Source organism: Trichoderma breve, chromosome 6, assembly GCF_028502605.1.
Source record: "Trichoderma breve strain T069 chromosome 6, whole genome shotgun sequence".
NCBI classification, from domain to species: Eukaryota; Fungi; Ascomycota; class Sordariomycetes; order Hypocreales; family Hypocreaceae; genus Trichoderma; species Trichoderma breve.
The window spans coordinates 2,219,925-2,242,876 of NC_079237.1; the positions used below are offsets into that span (position 1 = coordinate 2,219,925).

The 22,952-nt window shown below is 52.5% G+C and overlaps 5 protein-coding genes across 5 annotated transcripts; 3 read left to right on the top strand and 2 right to left on the bottom strand.

Annotated features, from left to right (window-relative positions):
• Positions 1-1,562: 1,562 nt before the first annotated feature.
• Positions 1,563-1,833, top strand: T069G_09609 (glucose-repressible protein grg1 domain-containing protein; the record flags this gene model as incomplete). Its single annotated transcript, XM_056176819.1, has 2 exons — positions 1,563-1,684; positions 1,746-1,833. 2 exons carry the CDS (start codon positions 1,563-1,565, stop codon positions 1,831-1,833), a joined length of 210 nt encoding a protein of 69 aa, XP_056025297.1.
• A 291-nt stretch (positions 1,834-2,124) lies between these two features.
• Positions 2,125-2,991, bottom strand: T069G_09610 (emopamil binding protein domain-containing protein; the record flags this gene model as incomplete). The annotated part of the gene is made up of 3 exons (XM_056176820.1): positions 2,125-2,327; positions 2,386-2,521; positions 2,590-2,991. 3 exons carry the CDS (start codon positions 2,989-2,991, stop codon positions 2,125-2,127), a joined length of 741 nt encoding a protein of 246 aa, XP_056025298.1.
• Positions 2,992-3,511: 520 nt separating this feature from the next.
• T069G_09611 (ATP-NAD kinase domain-containing protein) lies at positions 3,512-5,451 on the bottom strand (the record flags this gene model as incomplete). Its single annotated transcript, XM_056176821.1, has 3 exons — positions 3,512-3,957; positions 4,037-5,246; positions 5,329-5,451. The coding sequence occupies 3 exons, from the start codon at positions 5,449-5,451 to the stop codon at positions 3,512-3,514; spliced, it is 1,779 nt and encodes a 592-aa protein (XP_056025299.1).
• Positions 5,452-6,534: 1,083 nt separating this feature from the next.
• Positions 6,535-8,158, top strand: T069G_09612 (pfkB family carbohydrate kinase domain-containing protein; the record flags this gene model as incomplete). Its single annotated transcript, XM_056176822.1, has 5 exons — positions 6,535-6,584; positions 6,654-7,050; positions 7,203-7,361; positions 7,768-7,817; positions 7,972-8,158. The coding sequence occupies 5 exons, from the start codon at positions 6,535-6,537 to the stop codon at positions 8,156-8,158; spliced, it is 843 nt and encodes a 280-aa protein (XP_056025300.1).
• An 11,565-nt stretch (positions 8,159-19,723) lies between these two features.
• T069G_09613 (uncharacterized protein) lies at positions 19,724-20,305 on the top strand (the record flags this gene model as incomplete). The annotated part of the gene is made up of 1 exon (XM_056176823.1): positions 19,724-20,305. One exon carries the CDS (start codon positions 19,724-19,726, stop codon positions 20,303-20,305), a length of 582 nt encoding a protein of 193 aa, XP_056025301.1.
• Between the last annotated feature and the right edge of the window lie 2,647 nt (positions 20,306-22,952).

Consider the following 22,952-nt stretch of genomic DNA (forward strand, 5'->3'; position numbering starts at 1 on the left):
TCGCCGTTCTGAAGCTACAGTCAGCAAGCCAAATTCTGCCATCTTGCTCAAACGCCAAAAGCTACACCTACATGTGCCAGCGAGAGCGCAAGACGTGTTTGGTCACGTCCACAGACATGTATGCGTGTGTCCTTTGGACCCCGCAAGACGCGAAGCTTTCCCACATTCTCCACGTCAAGCTGACGGACGGCACGTCAAGAATGGAGGCAACATTGAGGGAGGTGTTTGTCGATTTCTCATGGGTCTCATGGGTAGAGGGGAAATACAGGATCCGTCTGTAGGCAACAATCACCCAGGAGCAGACACTTGTTCTTTTTGTCAAAGTGACGATCACTGCACGCGCATTGTTGCAATCAAGACAAGCTTCATAGCGTCATGATTCGGTAAGCTCTATCGCGATGAACCAAGTTGGCAACTTGTCACGCTTTGAGGCACGTGCAGACGCAGCAATGTCCATCGTATCACGGCATTTGGTGTTACCCGTCCATAAACCCCCCGCGATTGCCCGCATTGATACAAAGAATAAGCTTCCCGGATTGCAGTCGATAGCCGCGTCTTGCTAAGTGGCGGAGGAAAGCTTCCGGCTTGAGGCCCCTGGAGATCTCGATGCTCGCATCAGCAGGCCGATGCCTGCAGCACGGCGGACGCTGCATCTTGCAAAAGGGAAGCTCATCGTAGCCATTATTTCATGGATGCGTCATTCACTCGGGCGGCCCCACACAAAACGGGCCCGTAGCCTAGCCGCCACGTGTGGCGTCGCCACCGACAGCGCACCAAATCATTGTTGGACGAACAGGACGAGGCCGTTACCAGCCACATTTGGCCAGAATGCACTCGTAAGAGCCTGCGGGCAATAAGCTTGTGAACGGCCGATTGATTGACACGGAACCGTCGATTGTCGGCGGGATCTCTCACGGTGGCCGTGCGTAGCCCAACCGTATGGAGTAGCTAATCCACTTTGCACATACATTCTGTCATTCTGTAGTATGCAGTGACGTTGCGAGCTCAAGGCCATGATGTCATCCACTCAAGGAAGCTTTACTCCTCCGTGCAACTGCTTTCTCTCCAGGCAAGTTGCGTACGAGGCCGGACAATCGAGTGTTTCAAAAGCGGGTATCTGCGCTTAACGATTCATGGTAGAAACAGGTACATTCACTGTAGGCAAGATATCACCAAGATCTGATGTCAATCGGGGTCTGAATCAGCACCGTGAGTTGTACCTCCCCGCCTATTCTTGTACTATAGCGGGCACTTCCAACACATGAATCCTGCCTGCCCGTACATTCACAAGCTTCGGCCGGTGAATGATGGTGTTTCGATGACGCCATGTTCCTGCTTCACATGATGGAGAAGGAAGGAATGCCATGGCTTAAGCTCTTCTAGGAGGTAATCAAGGTTATGGGATGCCGCTTCCCTCCCCTCCATCATCGGTCTATATAAACTTCTTTCATCCCCCCTTCATCTCTCAAACTTTTATTCCTCATCACAACACAATCTCAGATCTACATCTCAACTTTCAACTCTAAATCTTCAAACAAACAAACAACCACCAACCAATCACAATGGATTCCATCAAGCAGGGCGCCAACTACGTCGGTGAGAAGGTTCAGCAGGCCACCTCTGGTGCCTCCAAGGAGACCAACAAGCAGGTCGCCAAGGACTCTGATGCCCCCGTTGGCACTCGGTAAGATTCTCTCCTTTCAGCCTCAACAGCGAACATCCAGCTAACAATTTGTGCTCTACAGTGCCTCCGCTGCCAAGGACGCTCTCGGTGACAAGATGGACGAGTCCAAGCACGACGCCAAGGGCGAGGCCCACAAGCAGGCCATCTAAATGGACTGAGTGAGAGGGAACGATGACGACAACACTTTTGCTTCTACCACGTCTTGAGAGACAAATAGTCGATACCCTTATGAGAACTCTATAATACAAACTTTTCGGCCTATCTTGCCTTTTTGCCTGATTGCATGTGACTGTATTTTGCCTCAGATATGTTTGCTGCCAAATCTATGCGACTTGTATCATGCCAGATCAAACCCTTCACAGTTATTTCCAACTCGCTGCAAGAGATATTATCGCACTCCCGTTTCGATATCCTCATTAACTCAGAAACATATCCATCACTCAGAGCTTCTTTCTGGTCTGCGTCGCCGCCTGTCGAACGGCAAAAGCATTGGAAATGTCGCGAATCGAATACACAACCGCAAACAGCGGGATAAATACCCACAACATGTTGAAAAAGACCAGGTAGACCCACATGTACATGAAGTTGCTGCCGTCGAGGTTGATGTTGCCGGTGAGCCACTCGGGGCAAAAAGTCATGAAGCCTGGTATCCATTAGCCGTCACCTCTATGCAATTCTTCTGGCTATCCCGTATTACATACCTCCGTAGAGTTCGCAAGTCGCCAAGACAATCATCCAGATGTTGGCCATGGGATTCTTCTTGGCAAGCAGATAGCAGATGTACACAGCCAGGGGGCCATCGAAGAAGACGGTCAAAAGCTCAAGACTGATAACGCCCTGTATAACGATTCCAATTCCCACGGTTAGCCGAATACAAACAACAGTCCACAACAAGAGAAACGTACCAAGTCAGCTCCCGCCCATCTCTTATCCGCCCTCGCATACACCATCCACAACTGCGCAAACGGGTTATCCCCCCCGCTCTGCGGCCCATAGACGCGACCGTTCTCGTAGCCCAGGAAGTTGTACGGCGTGGGCACCAGGTCGGCCAGGCGGTCGCCCACCTCGCTCGCGGGGATGTACGAGAAGAAGCAGTGGTAGAGGAAGCTTCCCTCGAGGATGAAGTGGCAGAGCGCGTCGGCGAGGTGCCAGATGAAGAGGAAGCGGACGGTGCCGGTGGTGGAGGCGCGGGGGAGGGCGATGCGGGAGACGGAGTAGGCGACGAGGACGATGGCGAGGGTGGAGAGGAGGGAGATGATTGTGGTTTGGTCGAAGAGGTCGGGCGGGAGGGAGGATTGGACGGCCATTTTGTTTGTTTTGTTGGTTTGTCGAAATTGGGTGTGATCGTGTCGTTGTCGAAGATCAAAATGGGGTTTTTGTAGTGAGTGGTCAATGGAGGTTTTGAAGATGCCGGTGTGGTGTTTGCAAATTCAATGGCAGAGTCAAACTCTTTGTGCTCAAAACACAGTACAAGTGACACACACTCAATGGAAGTGAGATGTTGACAGAGTAATCTCTTCTCTTGAGCTTGTACTGTAGGCTGTTTCTTAGCGTGGGGTCGCAAGATTTTAGACAAGGAGGCCACAGCTATTGTGGGGGTGGGTCTATTGCAACGAGGCTCATCTCAGACTTGATTCCATCAAGCGCTTATACTGTCTTACTGCTCCGTATATTGCTTTCATTTAATTTTCAACTACCTATGTTTTTTGCCTTTAGTGCCTAGATATACAGAATAGCCCAACATTTTGAACATGAATGAAACTCCGTGAAACACTTGACCTCTATAGTCAAAAACACCATACACCCCCATGCAAGTCACATCACACCTCAGGCGTCCCACTCCTTGAATCCCTTCTGCTTCTGTCTCGTGTTCCATCCCAGCTTCCCACTAATACTATTGATCCAATCCTCGCTCCTGCGTCCCTCTGTCTGGACCGAGGCGAATGGGTATCTGCTCGCGCTGACAGTCACATAGTCCCCCGGGCTCAGCTCTACCCGCTCTCGCCCGTCAAAGCTAGCCCACGAAGCCGTCCTGGCATTGTACGGGACGCCAACTCTCAAAACGATAGTGTCGGGCAGGATTATGGGTCGGAAGGACAGTGTGTGGGCGCAGATGGATGTAACGAGCATGACGGGATTTTCGGGGTGGCACAAGGAGCCACCGGCAGCGAGATTGTAAGCCGTCGAGCCCGTCGGTGTAGATACACAAATGCCATCTGCGAGCACCGAAGTAAAGTGCTCGTCGTCTCCAAAGATTTCCGTATATGACATTGCTACAAAGGAATAGTGCGGTTAGTAATGCCTCTACGACGGTTTGCTGCGTAAGAGAGTAAAAAAGACAAGACGACTTACTTGGGTTTGGTCCTCGATCAACCACGAGTTCATTCAGAATCTCAAATGTCCCCTCCGGCCGATGAGTCCGCTCATCCTCATTCTCCTCTCCAATCAGCTCCTCCACCAGATCCCGCTTATAATGCAGCTCGTTGCCGTCCTCCTCAGACTCCGAGTCGGGCGTCTTCCTCTTCACACTCCTCATGACGGTGCACTCAAAGCGAAGCCTCAAGCTCACCGTCACGCCCTTTGAAAACGCCGAGTTGAGAATTGGCTTAAAGTCCTCAAAGTCAAACTTTGTCAGGAACCCAAGGCTCCCCAGCGCAAAGCTCAACACGGGCGGCACGATCCTCTGGAAAAGCCAGCTCGCGTACAGAACCGTGCCGTCGCCCCCGAGGGTGATGACAAAGTCAAACTGGTGAGGCCGTGTCCTGCACATGCCCTCGTCCCAGTATCTTAGGCGTTTCTGTATATCTTCTCGAGCGGTGTCCTCGTCCACGCCGCCCTCTTTAGCATAGTCGTGAACCAAGTCATCGACCAGCTTCCCCACATCAAACTTCTTGTTGGTCTTGAGAATCTTCTCCACATACACGACATACTTGACGTCTCTCTCTTTGCTGAGGAGCCACTGTGCCAGTGCTCTCGTGTTGATAATCAAGTCCGAGTCGTGAATCTTTGTCAAGAGAAAGATGCACTTCACCCGGAAGCGGATGCGCATGCTGCTCAGCCGTCTGCTCAGCTCGCGAACCCCCCACGCCATATCGCTCAGTTGCTTCTTGGTCAACATGCGGCTATGAAGGTTTTCGTCTTGCTGCTGCGTGAGATCCGTCTCCGAATCAGTCTTGGTCATCTCGTTTGTCCAGATCTTCTGGTCAACCTGCCCGAGGCCGGCATCGTCATCGTCCTCGAAGCCGGCCGTGTCCACAACCACTCGGGATTTCCGCCCATGGCCGGGGCTCTTTCGATCAACGACCTTGTCCATCCTCTTCTCTCCGCTAATGTCCTCCGCTCCATCGTGGTGGCTCGTGTATATCGGATGCGCATGGTGGAGGTTACGGTTGGGTGAGCTCGCAGCCGAGCTCCCTCTAGACCGCCGCTGGTTCTCGATCAATTGATGGACAACACATTCAGCACGTCGGCCCGGCGGGATGCGCTTTGTCGCAGGGACGGGAGCCTCGGACGTGACAAGCGAGCTCTTCCTCCTGTATGGGCTTCCCGAATCAAAGGTGACCTGATCATCATCAGCCCATGCGCTTACACAGAATGGCAACCATCGTTCGGCTAGAGAAAGAAGAATGAACGCAACATCTCACCTCGACAGCTCCATCATCCTCGTCACTCCCATTCAAGCTCCCCTCTTCAAACGTAATGTGCCTTTGAGGCTTTGGTCGCCCGTCCAGCCCGTCTTGCTGATCTTCCTCGCAGTCCCAGCCCATGATGTAATAGCTGAGTGGGTTATCGCGGGGTCGCGCCGCGGTCCATGTGCATCAGACGCCGTGGTACAAAAGAGCTGCTGGATCTCGGTCCAATCTGCGCTGCGTCAGAGTAGATAACGATAAAGGTTGAAGCTATGTATCGTCTGCCAATTGAGTGGAATGGAGTGGCAATCGATGGGGAGGTGCAGTTGAATTTGTCAGAATTAAGCTGAACGATCTCGGACGATCGACGGGAGCATGCTTTCTCGCATTGCCACATGCACATGGCCTGGTGCTAAATCGAGAGGTGGGGAATAAAGTTCCCGTCAAACTCGGCCATTGTTATCAATCCTTTCTCATGAGAATAGCCTCACGATGCGTGTAAAGTTGCTGCTGCTCATCTCAATAAGTAGCACATTCATATGATGAGAATTTTTGCTTTATATCGAATATCAACTACCCAGCTTCCAATCTGTAGCATCGAGTATCTACCTCAGCCGGGCGTTGGTAATCTAAGTCAAATGACGTCAAAGCTTGAGGCAACGCAAATGATTAGTATTGTCAGCCAAACTCGATTCTTCATCGTGAGCATCATCCAAACTTGCATTCCTATACTAGAGAGTTCTTCCTACTGAATTGTTGGTTGTATATATGTTAATCAAGTTAAAATAGCTATTATATCACAATCCATAGTCAGTACATGCATGTGCACCGCCGTCTTTTTACATTCATCAAGCAGCCTCCCGGGTAGGTGAGAGTGGCGCGCGCTCGAGTAGAAATAGATATGAATGCCATCACCATTGTAATCTCAGAGTATATGCCAATCTATCCAGTGCATCTATCGGGACCGTTCGCACTTCGTAGTTCAGCTCTCTTGTGCAGATAAAAGGGTTGAATACCTAGCAAAGTCAACTTACACGCACGAAAACTGGTATCGACTCACTAATAGAACAAGTGGGGTCGGGCGGGGAGCCTCAACCTCATCTAAACTCTCTCACGATCTCGAAATCAAACCACCACATACACCAATTGAATATTGATCAATAGCCATATCCATCGGGGCTGTTCATAGAGGCACTGTATAAGAAAACACCGCCTGCCACAATGAAGCACCTCATCCTGGTCGGAGCCTGTTACTTGGACACCATTCTAAGGCAAGTCACGAAACTGCCATCCTCTACAGACAGCATGGGCATATATCACGTTCTAACAGTCACCGACAGCGTGCCTCATTACCCACAAGAAGATGCAAAGCAACGAGCCTCAAGCCTCGAAATCCGACGAGGAGGCAATTGCCCCAACTCGCTCGAGGTGCTCCAGCAGCTCGTCGGGCCACAAGATGCCCTTTGCATGCATTTAGTGTCACCGCTTCCGAGCAGTTCATCGCTCGCTACGCAGCATATCAAGGAGTCCTTTGGTGAGTCGTCACCTGTAGACTTCGAGTGTTGCCTTTACCGAGAGACGCACACCCAAGCAGCCAGCAGTTACATCTTTCGTAGCAAGCAGACGGGAAGCCGTACCATCATAAACTACAATGACCTACCAGAAATGACAGTTGACGAGTTCGAGGCCGTTGTGCGGAGATTCAACCCCAGCGAAGAGACCTGGTGGCACTTTGAAGTGAGTCCAGTCCAGCTCAAAAGACGAAAAACACACGCTCCCTGCTGCCTTGTGAAGCTGCGCCCGCGAATGGCCGTGTCAAGCGAGAGACGCCACAGCATCTGATCCTTCGACACCCTTTCAACAATCCTTGTCTGACAATTCTAGCTCAGGGCCGCATACCCAATACTACGTTAGAGTGCGTCCGCAAGCTGCGTGATAAGCTGCCAAACGCGCAAATCAGCGTCGAAGTCGAGAAGCCGGGAAGAGACGGGCTTCGAGAACTCGCAGCCGAGGCCAACGTGGTCTTCTATTCCCGATCCTGGGCAGAGGTATGTAGCATTGTGCCATGGGGAGCGGAAGAAGTGGCTTCGGCAGCACCACTTCGTATGCGAGGGGGTCGCAAGCCCAACCGCCAAAGGCAAGGAAGAAGAAGAAGAGAAGAAAATGAAATAAAGCGGACAACACCAAAAAGGCATGCAAAAGGCTGAGAGATTAATGTGCATAGAACTGCGGTCATGGGTCTGCCGAGTCGTGTCTCGTGGACGAGCAACGACGACGGGAAGCGTAAGCGTGCCCTTCTCCAAACGCCCTGCTGCGAATCTATTTTGCCTAATGTTTTTTGCCGCTGATTCGGACATGGTCAACTCATATAGCAGCAGTACGAGTAGGTCCCTTGCTCTACTCGTATGCACTTGGGGTGCGGATGGAGCCTCCATGTGCCAGTCGTCTGAGCAGATCGTCCACTGTCCCGTCGAAAGCCGTGCAAAGTCCATTTCGGTCGTTGAGTAGGTTACCCCAGCGCGAGGTCTCTTTTTCGGGTGCCCCATGCCGCCCTCCCCATTTGGCTCGACGGCATCGCATCTCAACCCTTGGGCTAGTATTTGCGAGTAGCACGGAGCTTTTGAGGCACTGCAGCAGCTGACACGTCCTTGCCATTAGCTCGGTGGGAGCGGGTGATACCTTCGTCGCGGGAATGCTCTACAGCCTGGTCTGTCGCGACAGAAGCTGGGATGTAAGCCACGGGCTGAGATTCGCCGTGCACCTGGCCACGACAAAGGTCCAAAGGGAAGGGTTTCAGGGGCTCGGCGCACATGTCCACGACTGGCTAGTAGGCAATGCGTCCTGATCGCTTCTTCGATTTAGCATTCGGCTCAGCCCTCGCACCGTGATGAAAACAAACCAGCAGGCGGGTCGGAGCCGCCTTGTTGACTGACCAGGGAAGCGGCCAAGATGTTCTGTACCTAGAAATGCGCGGCCTTGAGGTACAAGTAGCGTTCGCGCCAATGCTAGCAGCCATTCCTGGGTGGGCGGAGGCGAAAACAAAGACCAGAGAGGAGTTGGCTACTGCACCCATTTCAGGACTAGGTGACATTAACGCGAAGCACAAGGGTTGCTCGTATGGGCAAGTATGTACGAGTACAATATCACCAACAAAAGTTGTACTTGTATGAGCACACAGAGCACGCCGTACTTGGCAACAATCGACATGGTGGCCTGTCAGACAACCAGCGAGCCGTGTGCTGTTCTAGCAATCCTCTCAAAGCCGGAGGGTTGTCTGTTTTGATGCTCGAAGGAAGGGGGTAAGGAGCGGTGAAACCGGTTTGGTGTGAAGAGGAAGAGCCCGTGAGGTGGAGAGTGGAAACGGAGTCAAATGAGAGAAAAGACCATGTATGATACGCCATTGGCTCGTGAGGCTTTGCAGCATCTCAATGCAATATCCGACGCCCAGCAAAGAAGAGGGAGCAAAAGGGCAAAGGCGACAGTGACTGCGAGGGGTCCTTGAAAGGCCGGTGATTAATTGTGGGCAGACGATCATAGCTGCTGTGTCTCGACTTTCCGGCCTCTGTGGGGCTGGCGTCGAGCAGCTTGCAAATCGCCTGCGAGGCAAGCAAACCCCCATCTCTCAAATCGCTAGTCCGTGCATATCATACCAGGTTGCATACGCAAACAAGCTGCTGGTCACCAACCTAAGGGTGATTTTCGTCCCCTTCCCCTCCTCTCCACCGCCGTGCGTCTAGAGGGAAAAGAAAGAGAGATATGGTTACCAATGACCAGTGCCTCACATGCGTACTCGTACTTGTACAATGGCCGCGGACGCCGGTCCTGTTGCCCTCGATCTCAGATAAGACTGATGAAAAGAGAAATTATGACGCCACTACTTGCAATATCAGTGTTCCCTACACGAGCTGCCCGTTTCGACTCCCAATATAGAGCACAGGTAGCTATCATCGCACGAGTTGGTGGTGCTCGTAAGCCAAGGATTTCCGTCTCTTAGGTCCGCGAAAGGGGCCAAAGGTCGACCTGGCTGGGGAGCTTAGCTGATAATATTACTGAAATGTCTGTCACCAGGCTGGCGCTTAAGATATATGTCGTGACTGTACTCCGTACACCTGTTGGAGGGGAGATATGAAAAGGGTGGTGGATGAGACACAAAGGATCGAGAAGCTATATCGGGAACACCAGTCCGTAGCTTAAGTTTTAAGGGCACACCCCCATTGGGGAAGAGACATCCAGCCAAGGCTAAATGAACCAAGCCAGATCATTCCCTGTTAATGCCTAGCGAATGAGTGGAGGATCAAGGGCCAGCAAAAGAAACCCAATATCTACCCACGTCAAAACGCGCTGTTTCGGCCGTTTCTGCGTTGCCTTCTCCATACACACGGCAAAGTTGTACGGGCTGCCGCGCGCAGGCTGCTATCGCCGCCATGTCCCAAGGAGGGAGCTGCAGTTGATCTGTAGCCTATTGCGGGCGTCAAGTGAAACGAACAAATCAGGGCCAAAGCCAGGTCGGGAGGGTGGCGAATACTTGGCTGAGGGGGGCGTCTCTTTAGAATTCAACGATGGGGACGCCTCTTGTTTAATTGCTAGGCTGCGGCCGAATCTTGATCCAACATTCCAATCGCGCATTTGTACTCGTACTGTAATGCAGCTGGCAGGGAGTCCTCGTACGATAGCAGCTTCGCCGTTGCTACCGTTGATGGAGCCCCTCGATGCAGACCTGTTCCAGAGAAATCATACCTGTAGCAAATATTGGTTGCTTGCTAGCTTGATTCATCGCTTAACTTTTGCTCCCCTCCTTTTCTCCCTGTTGGACCTGGCCCTGAAGAGAGTCTGTGCCCAAGATGGGGAAATGGCCAACAACAACATGTCAGCAAAACACAGCCGCGAAGGAAGCACCAAGAGCATGCTGACGCTCAGCTGTTCCCCTTGTACAGGGCAATCATCAGGGGGGCCTAAAAGACGAAAATCCGAATTCCAGAGTCAAGTGATGCAATAAATGCAATAGTATCATGCATCCTAGAGAGGTCGATCGCCGCAAGCCGTTCGACGCTGAGGGAAGGTGGGATGTCGGAAGGCATCCGGCGCCAAGGCGGTAGCTGAGTGACACAGAGGCTCCGTTGAGGCCTGCTTGTACAACAGATGCCAGTGGAGGAACCAATCTGATGTTTCCTAGCGCTCCATGCCGGTACCAAATAATCAAGTCGTGCTGTTGTTCCTCTTTGGTAAGCTGCTGGCCGCTGGGTAGGTTATCAATGTGCCCGTTCGTCTAAATCGACAAAAGATGGTACAGCTTTGCCAGTAAATTTCTCCCAGGGCTCCGGACTTTTTTCACCTTTTCCCAGCATTCCTTATGATGTTACGCGCTCCGTCGACCGGGAACCCATAGGGTTGCCTCGGGGCGTAAAATACGTGTAATAGCAAATGCCACTGTAAATGGAAGGATCAGCACCAGACGTTTCATTGACTCATTGACTTGTTTCCACGTCAGGGCCAATAGATAGTGAGCACTCTGTCATATGCGACAGAATGGCCTTGAGAAAGTTCGCGGCCCTCAAATCGGCACCGCAGGCACATTGGGTGTCGGACGAGGCTCAACATGCAACTCCACTAATTCATCCCCGACTTTTCAGTCGGAGCTACTGTAGGAGTACTTGTACTCCATAGTATGGTACGAAGTAGAACAGCACCATGACAACCGTGTGGCGTCGATATTTTTGGCCAGGGTGCCAGGATCCAGGTTGTATGCTTGTACGGAGTACGAAGTACGAGTAAGACAGGCCAAAGTGCACATGCACAGGCTAGATAGACATGCTATAGTGCCGTCGTAGTCTAGGACGTGCTTCGTACGCCAAAGGACGATGGGGGCAGTTGAGCAATAGACCGTTAGCTGGCATCTCCACGTTTGACGCCTTGGCCTGCTGGTAGGCTTCATGGATTTGCCAGTAGCCTTGGTCTCCAGTATCTCTTCATAATACCTGTACGGGCCAAGTCCTGTGCTGGCCCTGCGGTACTGGTTTTGGTAAGGCGTGCCGTTGGTGTGGGGGGCCAGCCGCCTGCGACAGACTCGGCTCGCCAGCCCCTACTTGTAATACCTCCCGCAGATTGACACAGACAAAAGTAGGTGGCGTCTTGCCTTTGATTGCTGTGAACCAACCGCTTGCCGCGTCATGGTAGCCATGTAGAAAGCCGCCAACGCCGATGGTACAAGGCCAGACACTACTTTGAGTAATGACCCTGGGGCGGTCGTAAATTTCACGACTTGTTTCTCCGTGGGCATGTAATATCTGGTAGTCAAAGATGAGCTGCTAGTAAGAATCCAGCCTTACTGTCCACAGGCTGCTGGGCGTGAATGGTCAGATCATCAAGTAGCCCTGCCCTCGCATTTTGTGGCACCCTTTCACATAGCTCTTCCGCTCCTCTTTCATTCTGCCGAATTATTCTCTCGGCTCACGTGCAGAGAAAACACTTCTAATATGTGGAGGCTGTAGGGTAGTAATGAGGCGTCACCTTGGCCGGAGTCGGTGAATTTGGTTGCATGGCCAAAGCCATAGATGCAATATGCCAGCAAAAGGGGGGACGCGGGCTTTGGGCCTGTCTGCAGAGTGATATGCGCCACTGCAGTCGTCACATTGGTTGTGCCAACGTGTGCAACCATACGAAAACAGCAACCCGCTACAAAGACGAATGTTGTGCGCTGCCGGCGCAGGTGAGATTTTTTTGGTGGTGGATAAAAGGTTCTCGGCGATGGCCTATACACAACTAGTGGATGGCGTAGGTGCAGTATGAAAAGCCATCCACAATCGATATCTCACAAGGCACAAGGATAGAGTAAGTTGCTATAACATCCATCACTCGGCATCGTGTTAGCCAAGTTGCGCTGCGTGGAACCCAGAATGACGGCCTGGGCTTTTGCAACCCAGCTCCGTCCTGACCACTTCTGGTGGCGGTAGTGGTACTCGTACATGTAGCGTCGGATGCCGGGGATTGGGCGACAACTGCGACGTTTGGGGAGAATTAATGTCCAAGTGCTCGTAGTCAGACAGGTCTGTCTTGGTTCGGATAGTCCAACTAGGGTAGACAAGGATGGATGTGGAACTCTGAGCAATAAAGTTGTCCTGGTTGAAACATGGCTGCGTGGGACATTGACGCCCGCATTGGGCTGTAACGTACGGAAGAGGCCTGCAGCAAGAGTTAAAAGCCATGCCAAGCACCTGCTAGCAGTGCTAGGTTATTGAGGCACTCGTAGCCGAGGGACCAGCATTGGTCCCAGGGTCATGATCACCACGGCCGGCGAACCTTGCTCAAAAGGGCGTGCGGCGTTGAGGCATGTTTGAAGTACTCCGTGCCAATGGCAGGGAGGAAGAGCAACCCGTACCAGAGCGCATTCGTGTGCCGAGACAAACAATCAAAGAGGAAGCCCTCTTCGCCTGGTGCGCCACCGGTGACGGCTGAAAGGTTATGCGGCGACCAACGCATTTGCCGGGTGGCTCAGTCTGGACCTGGCCAAGGTGGGCGAGTGACGCCGATCATCGTATTGTCGAGGGAGCAGCGAAAAAGGGGGCTCATTCTCTGGCGCCGTCGCCATTCGCTGCAACCCCACAAGTGCGACAAGGACACGGCCCGCCAGGTCACGGCGCCAGTGGATCAAGAGCCGTCCGAGCATTTGCAAGTCACCGGAGGCTTGAGTGGGACAATCGCGGCGGGGGGTTCGGTTCCAGGTATGGAGGGCATCAATGCTGGTAGTGCTCCGTCCTTGCCCTTGGCGCCATTATCCTGGCCAGCGCAGCCGGGTCCCCGAAGATTGACGAAGGAGGATTGCCCTGACCTGAGCAGATACGGAGAAGCAAATCCGGCTCCCTGCCAGGGCGTCAAGCGATCACATGACAAAATGTCGTCCGCCCTGAGAACTGGGGCAGAAGATGGGCGTGTGCCTCGCGAAGCTGCGTTCAGCTACAGCCCACAGGTAATACCACCAGGTACTACTCCGTACACGTAAATAACAGTAATAGACGCCGCAAAGCGAGAAACGAAAGGCGAGAAGGGCGGAAGTAAGCTGGCCTGTGATCGGCTGTTCCTCTAGCTCTTTTGGCATGAAACCACTGGGTGTCTCGTCGAGCGCCAGAACAAATATGACTCAAGACGTGCGTCGCGGGCAAGTCGACCGATGCTAAATGCAAACGACCGGAATTCTCCCCAGTAATCCAGCAGCCTGAACCATGCCAGCGGCAGCTTTCGCGTGGCCATTAGTAGAGGTAGCACCAAGCGGTTTAGTAGCACTCACGTCGGTACGAGGATGGAGTACTGTGCTCCCCTTACCACCCCCTGTAATTGCTCCAGGCCCATCTCCGCAGGCTGTCCTGTCGAAGGGCAGCTGTCTCCATCAGCCATGGTCCCATTTCAGGATGTGATCAATGGTCAGAAAGCCAAGTCTAGCACAAGCAGATGCGCCGGGGGCCTCGACATGACCTGTGCTGAGGGGGCTCCCGGACTTCGCTGCTGTGCAGGACGGGGCTTGCCTGTGCTCTTGGTTCTAACAGGACCCGGACTCTGACCAGGACCTGCAAGGCGTCACATGTTGGTTGGTCTTGGACAAGCAACCAGATTAATCAAGGCTCTCGCTGGACCTGGAGCTGATGGTGGCGCAACGGAGAAGGATTGGATGGGGCAGACGAGCGAAAGTGTAGGTACAGTAGCACTGCTAGCACGGGTACAACCACAGCGCTGGCTGGCACAAGTGCGAGCCGACCGCAGTCAGCCATGCAGGCGGTCCAAAGCGACAAGCATGGCGCTCTAGAAAGCGTCCACTGTGAAAGCCGCCAACACTACTGAACCTGGACACACAGCACTGTGGAGCAAAAGAGGCTGCTGTTTTTGTTGTCCAGTCCAGCCTGGAAGCCATCGGTGCTAGTTCCTGTCCGGTAGCGTGGTGCGTGGTAGTGGCACAAAGGGGCGCAAAGAGGCACCAGCGGCGACCAGGTGCTGTGATTGGAGTGGGCAAGCACTTCTGGTAGTGTAAAGGCTGACCGGCGATAATGTTGGACGAGTCTCTGGACGGGTACCCGTGGTTGAGAAGGCTGAGGCATCACGTATGTACCAAACTGCTTTTACAAGCGTCTGGTGGCTCGACTTGGCTGTCATTTGCAAACTTTCACCGCCTGGGCTCCGTACGAGTACGTACTTGAGTAACTTGGCCCAACCGAGTTTCACCATCTCTCTGCTTGCAGAATGACTGCCCTCAATACTTTCTGGTATTCGTTGGCTTGTGCAAAGCGCCCTATGCTAAGATTGCTAGTACTGCTTGTCCGGCATTTCACAGGGTGACGTATTCAGCTGGCGGGCTTAGCATTTTGCTCTACTCGTATGGACTACGAAGGAGTACGGGTACCTATCTCCAGCAAACTCGCGCACAGTGCATTTTGAAAAGTGCCCTTTCCATGCTACGAGTACTAGAGCAGTGATATAGCGGCTGAAAATCAGCGCCTAGGGAGGTACCATTGTAGCATCGGGGGCAAGCAAGGCTTCTCCGGTGCTCCTTGCCGGCCGTCCGTCCGTTCGTGGTTCTCATCTTGTTGGGACTTGTGAACTGCATGTTTAACGAAGGTATTACATGGACGCCCCCTAGTATGAGTGACTGCTGGTGCGCAATGCTTGCCCGCTGACCCCAATCCGTCTTGTAGTATCGGTCGACATGAATGTCTTAGGCACAGATGCTGTACGAGCCAATACCTAGGCAATACCTCCTCCTGGCAGCGCGGGCATATTGATCCGCCAAACTGTTGCACATATCTAAGTATGGTAGCAGCATAATCAATACCTTGAGGCTCGGGAGGCTGCCAGGATTGGCAACAGAAACGAGCTCAACCATTGATCCATTTGATGCCAACCCGCTACAGGAAAGGCACCAAATAGTCCTGGACATTATGCTTGGAGGCGCACCACAGTGCCTACTAGATAGTACGACTGTATAGTACTCCGCAGTCGCAGCATGGGTACAGGCAGCCCAGACCGGCAGGCGGAGAGTCGGGTCTTTGGCCTTTTGGATTTGAGCCATCTTCAGGTGACTCCGGCAGGGGCGCTTCGTCTCTCGGCAAAGCCTCATGCTGCTCTAAGTTGTTCTGGTCCTAGTAGCGCTGGCATAATCGCTCGCCTGATGAAGCATCAGCAGCCCGCCACTCACTCTCCACCATTGCCCATTGAGGGGGATGCCTGTACAAGTTCAAGGTACCGTATATTGGGCTGCACTCTCATGCATCAGATTCCTCTTGAAGCATTGTTACGGTACAAGTACAGTACTCCCTACGGCACGAGACTATAATAGGGCCTTGTAGGTACTGCCCAGGTAGCTCCCCTGGCGCACCGGAGCAGGCATCGTCGGAGCGAAAATAGTGCCAGCATGTACTTTGTACCTGTATGCGCGGATGACAGTTGCTTTTCGGGCCATGGGGTCAATTCCGCCAAAATCCTGACCTTGGTCTTGATGACACTCTTTTCCTTGTCGGGCTGAGCAACAGGGCGGGCCTCAATCAATGCTGTGTCATTACTCGTACCTTTTATGTTCCATCATCCCTTACGAGCATGTCTTGTACCCATTGCAGCACCTTGTGACTGTTTGCAATACATGAAGGACTGACACTGGGTGTTTTGTAAAGGTGTCTGAAAACTTTTAGTAAGATAGTAGTACCAGGTACCTCGTAGTTATGTTGGCATTTATCATTGTGATCCGTCCTACCGTACTTGCCTTGCTCGCATCAAGGGACCTGGCGACAATATTGCTCGGTACCAGTGCGGAGCTCCCCGTCGCTACAACTTGGAAGTATTGCGGTACATTTGCCTTCCGAGGTGCCCAGTGCCATATTCCGTACCTGCTTGCACAGGTTGGCAGGGCCGAGTGGCGATTTGGTGCTGCACTCTGCTGCTAAATTGCAACTCCACGCAGCCGCAGCTTACTTACCGTACCGTCCATGTGCGGTACATGTATCGACCTGAGAGGCCCCTCCATCCCGAGATTTTGCGCCAGTTGGTACTCGGACGGCAGCCGTTTGATACGCGAACGCGAATTAGCGGGGCTCCATGCCGCCTTGCTCTTTCTACATTGTTGCCGCTTCTGACCCAGCAGAGTGAGGGAGGCGCTGTCGGGTGTCTTGCCTGGCTACTTGTTTGATTGCGGAGCACGAGACGATGAAATGCATCTTTGCTGCCCCTTTGATGCGCGGCGTGGGACTTTGGACTTTGCCCATCTCTCTCCCTGGTGTATTCGTATTACCACTATTCTTTACGAGGGATTGCAAGACGAGCAACCTTCACTAGATGAGAATAGTGCATGTGCATGCGCGAAGCTACATTATGTTGGCGCTCAGCAGCAGCAGCAGCAGCAGCATCTGTATCGCCATTCGGCATTGGCTTCAACATGGCCATCGGCAAAATTACTGTGGCAGCTCCAGGCACGACAACGACAACAGGGCCCAGGAGACCCAATGGGCACCGCTTGCTGTGCAGCCACACAGCTAGCACAACAGCTGGTGGGCTGGCGTCATTCACTTGTCTTACATTTATGGCAGATATGGAGCACGGTGGTAAGCGGCTGGACGGAAGGGACCGCTAATATGATGAGGTCGGCACAAATGCTGGCCAGTCGTTAACGACCGATGAACCAGCGATGAGATCTGTCTCCTCCTTGGAACCCGCTCGTTCGTGTCTCTGGATAGACTAACGCCACGCAGTCTCTCGGCCGTGCTCCATTCCCAGACTCTGGTGCGAAATCCACCGCAGCCCCAGGGTGTCCGTATGAACCCAAGTAAGGGTTCCGGCAATGTGGGGATGTCAATCACTCTGTCTGGACCGTGATGTGCATCTTCGACTCCGCCTGTGTGGGTGAGATTTGTGGACAGCCTCTCTGCAAGACTCACCACACTATTTTGGAACACCACGCCACGTCGCTAGTGGGGCTAGACGAGCATTCCAAGGCCAAGGGACGGCTTTGTGAAGGGCCCGTGAGCTGGGGATGAGGCGTGCCGCTTTCTTGTGCACGCCCTGCCGATTCTGATCTTTTGCTCCAGCAGAGCTACCACGGACACTCCGGTCTCCCTATGGCCGATGCTGGTTGGCTAAGCTGACAGGATGCCATTACCTGGACCCCCTTGGGTGGGAATCAAATCCTTCGCCATCCCTTCCATGAAGCGACCGACAGATGGCCCTGCGGGGAGGGGCTGCCTCTTTTCTTCTCTATCACTTCTTGTCTGCAACCTTTATGCTTCAGCGTGGGGCTGCAGGGATTTAGCATTGGCGCTCTCCTCGTGAGCCTGCGGCTTGCCCTGGCATCCAGCACGGCGGTGCGAGCACGGAGCCCAAGTGGTTGTTGTTTCGACCCAAGCGTCGGAAGTATCCCTGCTTCAGGTCTGTTCTTGTTGGCGCCCTGCTAACCAAGTCCTCCTCGTGCTAGTTGGTAATATCATATGTCAGCCCTGCTTAGGATCTTGCCGGCTGTCTGTGCTCGCTGGGCGCTACAAAACCTGGAAGAGGACGAGTACATGTATCTCGTACACGCAGAAATCCGCTACTGTTCCGTACTATCAGAATCAAAACCTGTAGTGCTTCTGCTTTGGCGTGTGTCCACTCACGATGCCACAAGTCGCTTACAGTGCGCCGGGAGTATCGCTGGCTGCCTTGGGCCGACGACTTCTTCGTACAAGGGCCGCCTAGAGTCCCATTACTCGAACATGTTTGCTACCCGCACTCAAGGCATTTCCGCATCTCTGAATAGCCCGAAGTCACGCCTAACCATGCAAATCTTGGTATGCGGCACGGTGACATGGACTTTTGGAGCCTCCAATCTCGCCAGGGCAGCCATCCCTCGACCGAGATGGTTTACCGGTATGCGAGCACAGAGTACCGCCGCAAGAGACCCGAGGGTATCCTGAGTTTGGTGGGTACTCTATGCGTCGCTCACAAGCAAGCGTGGTAGTTGGGATGGCTTCACCCAAGTATCCGCAAGGTACATGCATCCCAGTACCTTGGTACAGTCACGCTTGTCAGAGGCCAGATTCTCACAACACGCAAACGCAAACGCTCCATCTTTCTCCTTCTGAGGGCTCGCACTATTGTCTCCGGCACGGCCGCCGCTCTAGAGCGATGACTATCCATGGCTAATGGGGCGCCCCATTCCCAATTTTTTTTTTTCGTTTCCTTCTCGTTCTACTCTCCCGACTGGAGCTCTGGTCCGTCCGATGAGACATCCTTGCACCACCCCTTGCCTCGCCCCGTATGACGTACCGGCCAAGGAACGAAGAAGGCATGTATGTCGGCTCGCAGGCTGTGTTCCAATCCCGACCGGCCATGTCTTGGATGGTGTCAAGGGCCTGTGCATGTCCCAGTATGCATGTACTAAGGGAAAGACAATCCTGGATCTGGATACCTACTCCCTGTGCACTGGCTAGCAGGCCTTGGCCCAATCTCCATGCAACCCGCACGTTTGCCTGTGCCGTCGTCATACCAAAAAAGAAACGTCGCCTACTGCTACGGCCGGAGGAGTAGCACACTAATTACACTAGACGCTCTGTACCGTTGTCTCGTTGGCCCACTTCCAGATCCATGGTCGGTTGGATCTGGTTCGGACTACTAGTCGTAGTACGACTGCGTACCAAGCCCATGCACTGCTATTCCCTGGTCGTGATTTACCCTCTGAACCATCCCTACTTGGGCCGGTTGTTAATGCCACTCTGATCCCTCGAACGATACTTGTACACCCCCCCTTGGGAACCGTCCCATTCTTATTAACTATGAGCATTTTGAGTTTGTATTAATAGTTTCGTTTTCGTTCTCCCCCGGACCGTGGTGTTCACCTATATCATACTCAGCTATCCTTCACCTTGACGCTCATCAACATTTCTCACCCGACAACATCATCTGCAATACGAATCATCTCAATACCATCATACACCCACGAGCAAACACAGCGACCTTGAATTTATATCAGCAACACTTACCACTCGTCCAAGTCCAACATATCCAACCCATTATCAAAACGATGCAGTCATATTTTGGGGAGCCGATGGCTTCTCAAGCCTCTCTATCAACTCGCTGGAATAGATACTGCGAGAACCTTTACATCAAACCATCTCGAGGCCCGACTACACAACGTGTGGGTATGGCCACTCGAGTCGTCAAGCCTTCCAGTGCGAACAACAGCCCCCGATCGTCCGCTGCAAAGTCAAGGAGACGCACAATTGTAAACGACCCTCAGACTTCTCAGACAGCGAGAAGGCAACAGCAAGTCCTAGACTACCTCTCGGGTTCTCAGCCAGTTCCATCAGGAAGCCAACGACGGCCTGTCAGCTGGCATCCATCGATGCATATGCAATCACCCCAAGATGAATACCTACAAACTCCCTCCTTTGACTGGCTACCTTCGACCATGCAACATGCCCAGTACACCAACTACCATTCGGCATCTCAGCCATCCCCGCCAATGGTTTCTTACTCAAACAACACTTCACCATCACCAACTTTCTCTCCGCCTTCACCCACTTATATGGGTACCGAGGCTATGACCACTCGATCAGTCGATGAGTGGCAGTTGGCAGCATGCTATCCCAATATGAGCGATGATCGATTTGCAATGTCGACATTGAACAGTGCTGTTGATGCATACAGCCTTGGATACATCGATACTACTCCACCTACGCCTTCCTCCTACATGCCTACCCAGCCATTACAGCCAACTCTTCCTGAAGCAGCCATCCAAGTGCTGGACGAGCCAGAAGAGGAGGGAGAAATTCTTATTGGCATGGGGCTTTACGATACTCCCGGTAAATATGAAGAGGACCCACACCTGAACAACTACCGGTCTACTGTATCGTCTCTCCTCGGATCCTCAGTCCGACCTCGGGAGCCTACTGGCAAGGGCCTGAAACTGGAGGAGACTTGGGAGCCCCCAAAATCTGATAATGAGGAGGAGGATGAAGAAGAGGAAGAGGAAGAGGAAGATGATAATTAATTACCAGAGAGGATACGACATTACGATGCATCACGGACACTTGACGGATTTGAAGAAAAAGATAATGACTTGTATTATTTCACACCGGCGAACACTGGTTGCCGCAAGGATATTCAGAGGTTTCTGATAAGGAGTTTGGTGCTTTTGTTCTCCCTGCTCTGGACGAGCTTGGATGGCAATATTTTGGGATCAGCGAAAAAATACCCCAGGACAAGGATTGGGCATGGGATATTGAGAATAGCGCATGTACATAGAACACACAAAGTTAGTGCTCAGGTGGCTCACGCCAAACAAATGCTATGGAAGATTAATACTACCACAGAACAAGAAAACCGAGTGACGTATAACATGTTGAAAAGACTGATCACTTGGGACATGTGGTAAGTGACCAAGCCCACCAAGGTACAGGTAACGCTAGTCCCGTAGGTACCTGTGTTGGTGTAGCGCTACTAGCGGCAGGCACTGTTGCGAGCATGTACTCGTACTACGGCAGGTACCTCTGAGACAATGTTCAGCCCCACTACAATCAAGGAGCAACCGGATGGTTCTGAGCGGCCGACGTGCATCTCTCCTGTTTCTGCTCCGCATGGATATACCTAATGTTGGTCCATGAGTGATTCTATAAATATGGTCTGTGCAGCATCCCGGCTACAAAGTCAGATTCAGTAAAACCAGCAAAAAGCAACGAGAAAACAAAAAATAGAAAAACAACGAACATCAGCAAGCGAACTAACCTCACAGACCCCTGTCAAACATGTGTCGGTGGGGTAACTGATGTGGGTCCTGTGCATTCTGGAAGGTTGTAGGGGCGCCTGCTGACTGGCCAAAAATTTCCAGTTTTCTCCTTTGCTTTTTTTTTTCTCTCCTTCCCCTTGAACTCCAAGAGCATGGACCCCCCTCTTTCCCCCCCTCCCATGCGCTTTCTTTCTTTGTGCTGTTTCCTCTCCCCCCCCCACCCCACACATTTTTGCTGCTGCTGCCCGTTGCCCCCTTTTAGTAACCACACCCCACCCTCCCTTTCATCCGGGTTCGGCAGTTTGTACACCCCCTCCCTTTTTTATTTTGTCCTCTTTTCTTTTTTTTTTGCTCTCGCTTTCGAGCTGCGGGTTTTCCCACTTTTTGCTTTTTGCTTGTCCCTTATTTTTAGTGCGGGTGGTTTTGATCCGTGCATTTTCGATGTGGGAGAGCTTTTGAAGGTTGTGCAGTACGTACCTGTGTCTTTACTGCTGCTATCAAGTAATGGGAACCTGCTGATGCTTGCAGTTTGCCAACCTATAAACGGTATATTTACGAGCTCGAAGTGTCCTGATACCTGGATACTTATCCCTAGTACTTTATTTTTTACCGCACATGTGCCCCTCCAGCCTTGAATTTACAGGTAGATGCTGTAGTGCAAAACGGGTGGACGAAACCGTTGGGAAAACCTCGAGACATGTACTCGTCTGGAACTCTCAGCACGGAGTACTCGTACGGCTTCAGCGGATGATCGTGGGTATTCGGCTCCCTTTTTTTTTCGCTTTTGTTTTTGGGCATATATTCCACTGGGGCGAGATTGAGTCACAAAAGCAAGCTGAAGCTTCGGCTCGACAAAGTTGACCCCCTTCTCATACGTAATCTGTGGCTGCTTGCTTGGAGAATAACATTGCTGCTAGCAGAATGGGGCTGCTTTTCGCACGAAGTGCTGTTTTTTAGTGGGAAAGAGAAAGATGAGCGGACCAACAAGAGCACCACCTTGACTGGCTGACTTGCAATACGGAGACCAGCCGAGTATTGAAACTGCGGTCCGTACGTACTCCCAGCTAGACTAACAAGCACAAGCCTACCTAACTTCTCTTGTTGCCTCGCGGGCCCGTTTCGCCGAGTGCCACGGAGAAGAGCTAGCCAGCCCTCTTCTTTTTTTTCCCTTCTCTTGCTGGTCCTGGGAGCGGGTTTTTGGTGGGCGCGGCTTGGGCGGTAAAGCATTGCGGTAAGGTACCTAGTGCGTAGGAAATTTTTCTTTTCTTTTTTTTTTTTTTACTCCTCCTCTTTAATTATGCGGTTCCTCTAGGCTAGACGGATTGTTCTGGTCTGGACTTTTATCGTGCCGGTAATTGTGCCATTTGGCGTTCTGCAGGCATCCCTGAGTTGCATCCATTAGCGGGCCAGGCAAGGTTTTTCTTTTTCTTTCTCATCTCGTCTTAATCTTTCTGTCTCTTGTTTCCGTCCGCCGTAGGTGGGGGGTTGTTTGTGAGGTGGTATGCCGGGCCGTCGTGGTTTAGAGATTGAGGTTGCCTGAAGGATTGCTGTTCCCATATTGCTCGGACTAAAGCCCGAGGGTGCCGAGTCTTTTGCGTGCTAACTGACATACGAATGCTCGTACGAGTAAGTGCGAGTTGGTGATGGGGAGCTGAATGCCGGGCATACTCGTACGGGGCGCAGTACGGAGTAGACCCCAGCAACTTTACTCTCTGGCTGCTGTGACGGAGCACATTGATCCTGACGAAATTGGGATTGTAGTGGCAAGTAACGAGGCGTACAGTAAGAAGTGTACGACGGTTGTTGAGCCCACCCCGTGCTCTGGAGCCTTGTCTGTGGTTTTGTGCCACCACTTACCTGCATTATCCGTCTGCTTACTCCATACTTGAACCCTGAACCCCCGACTTTCCCT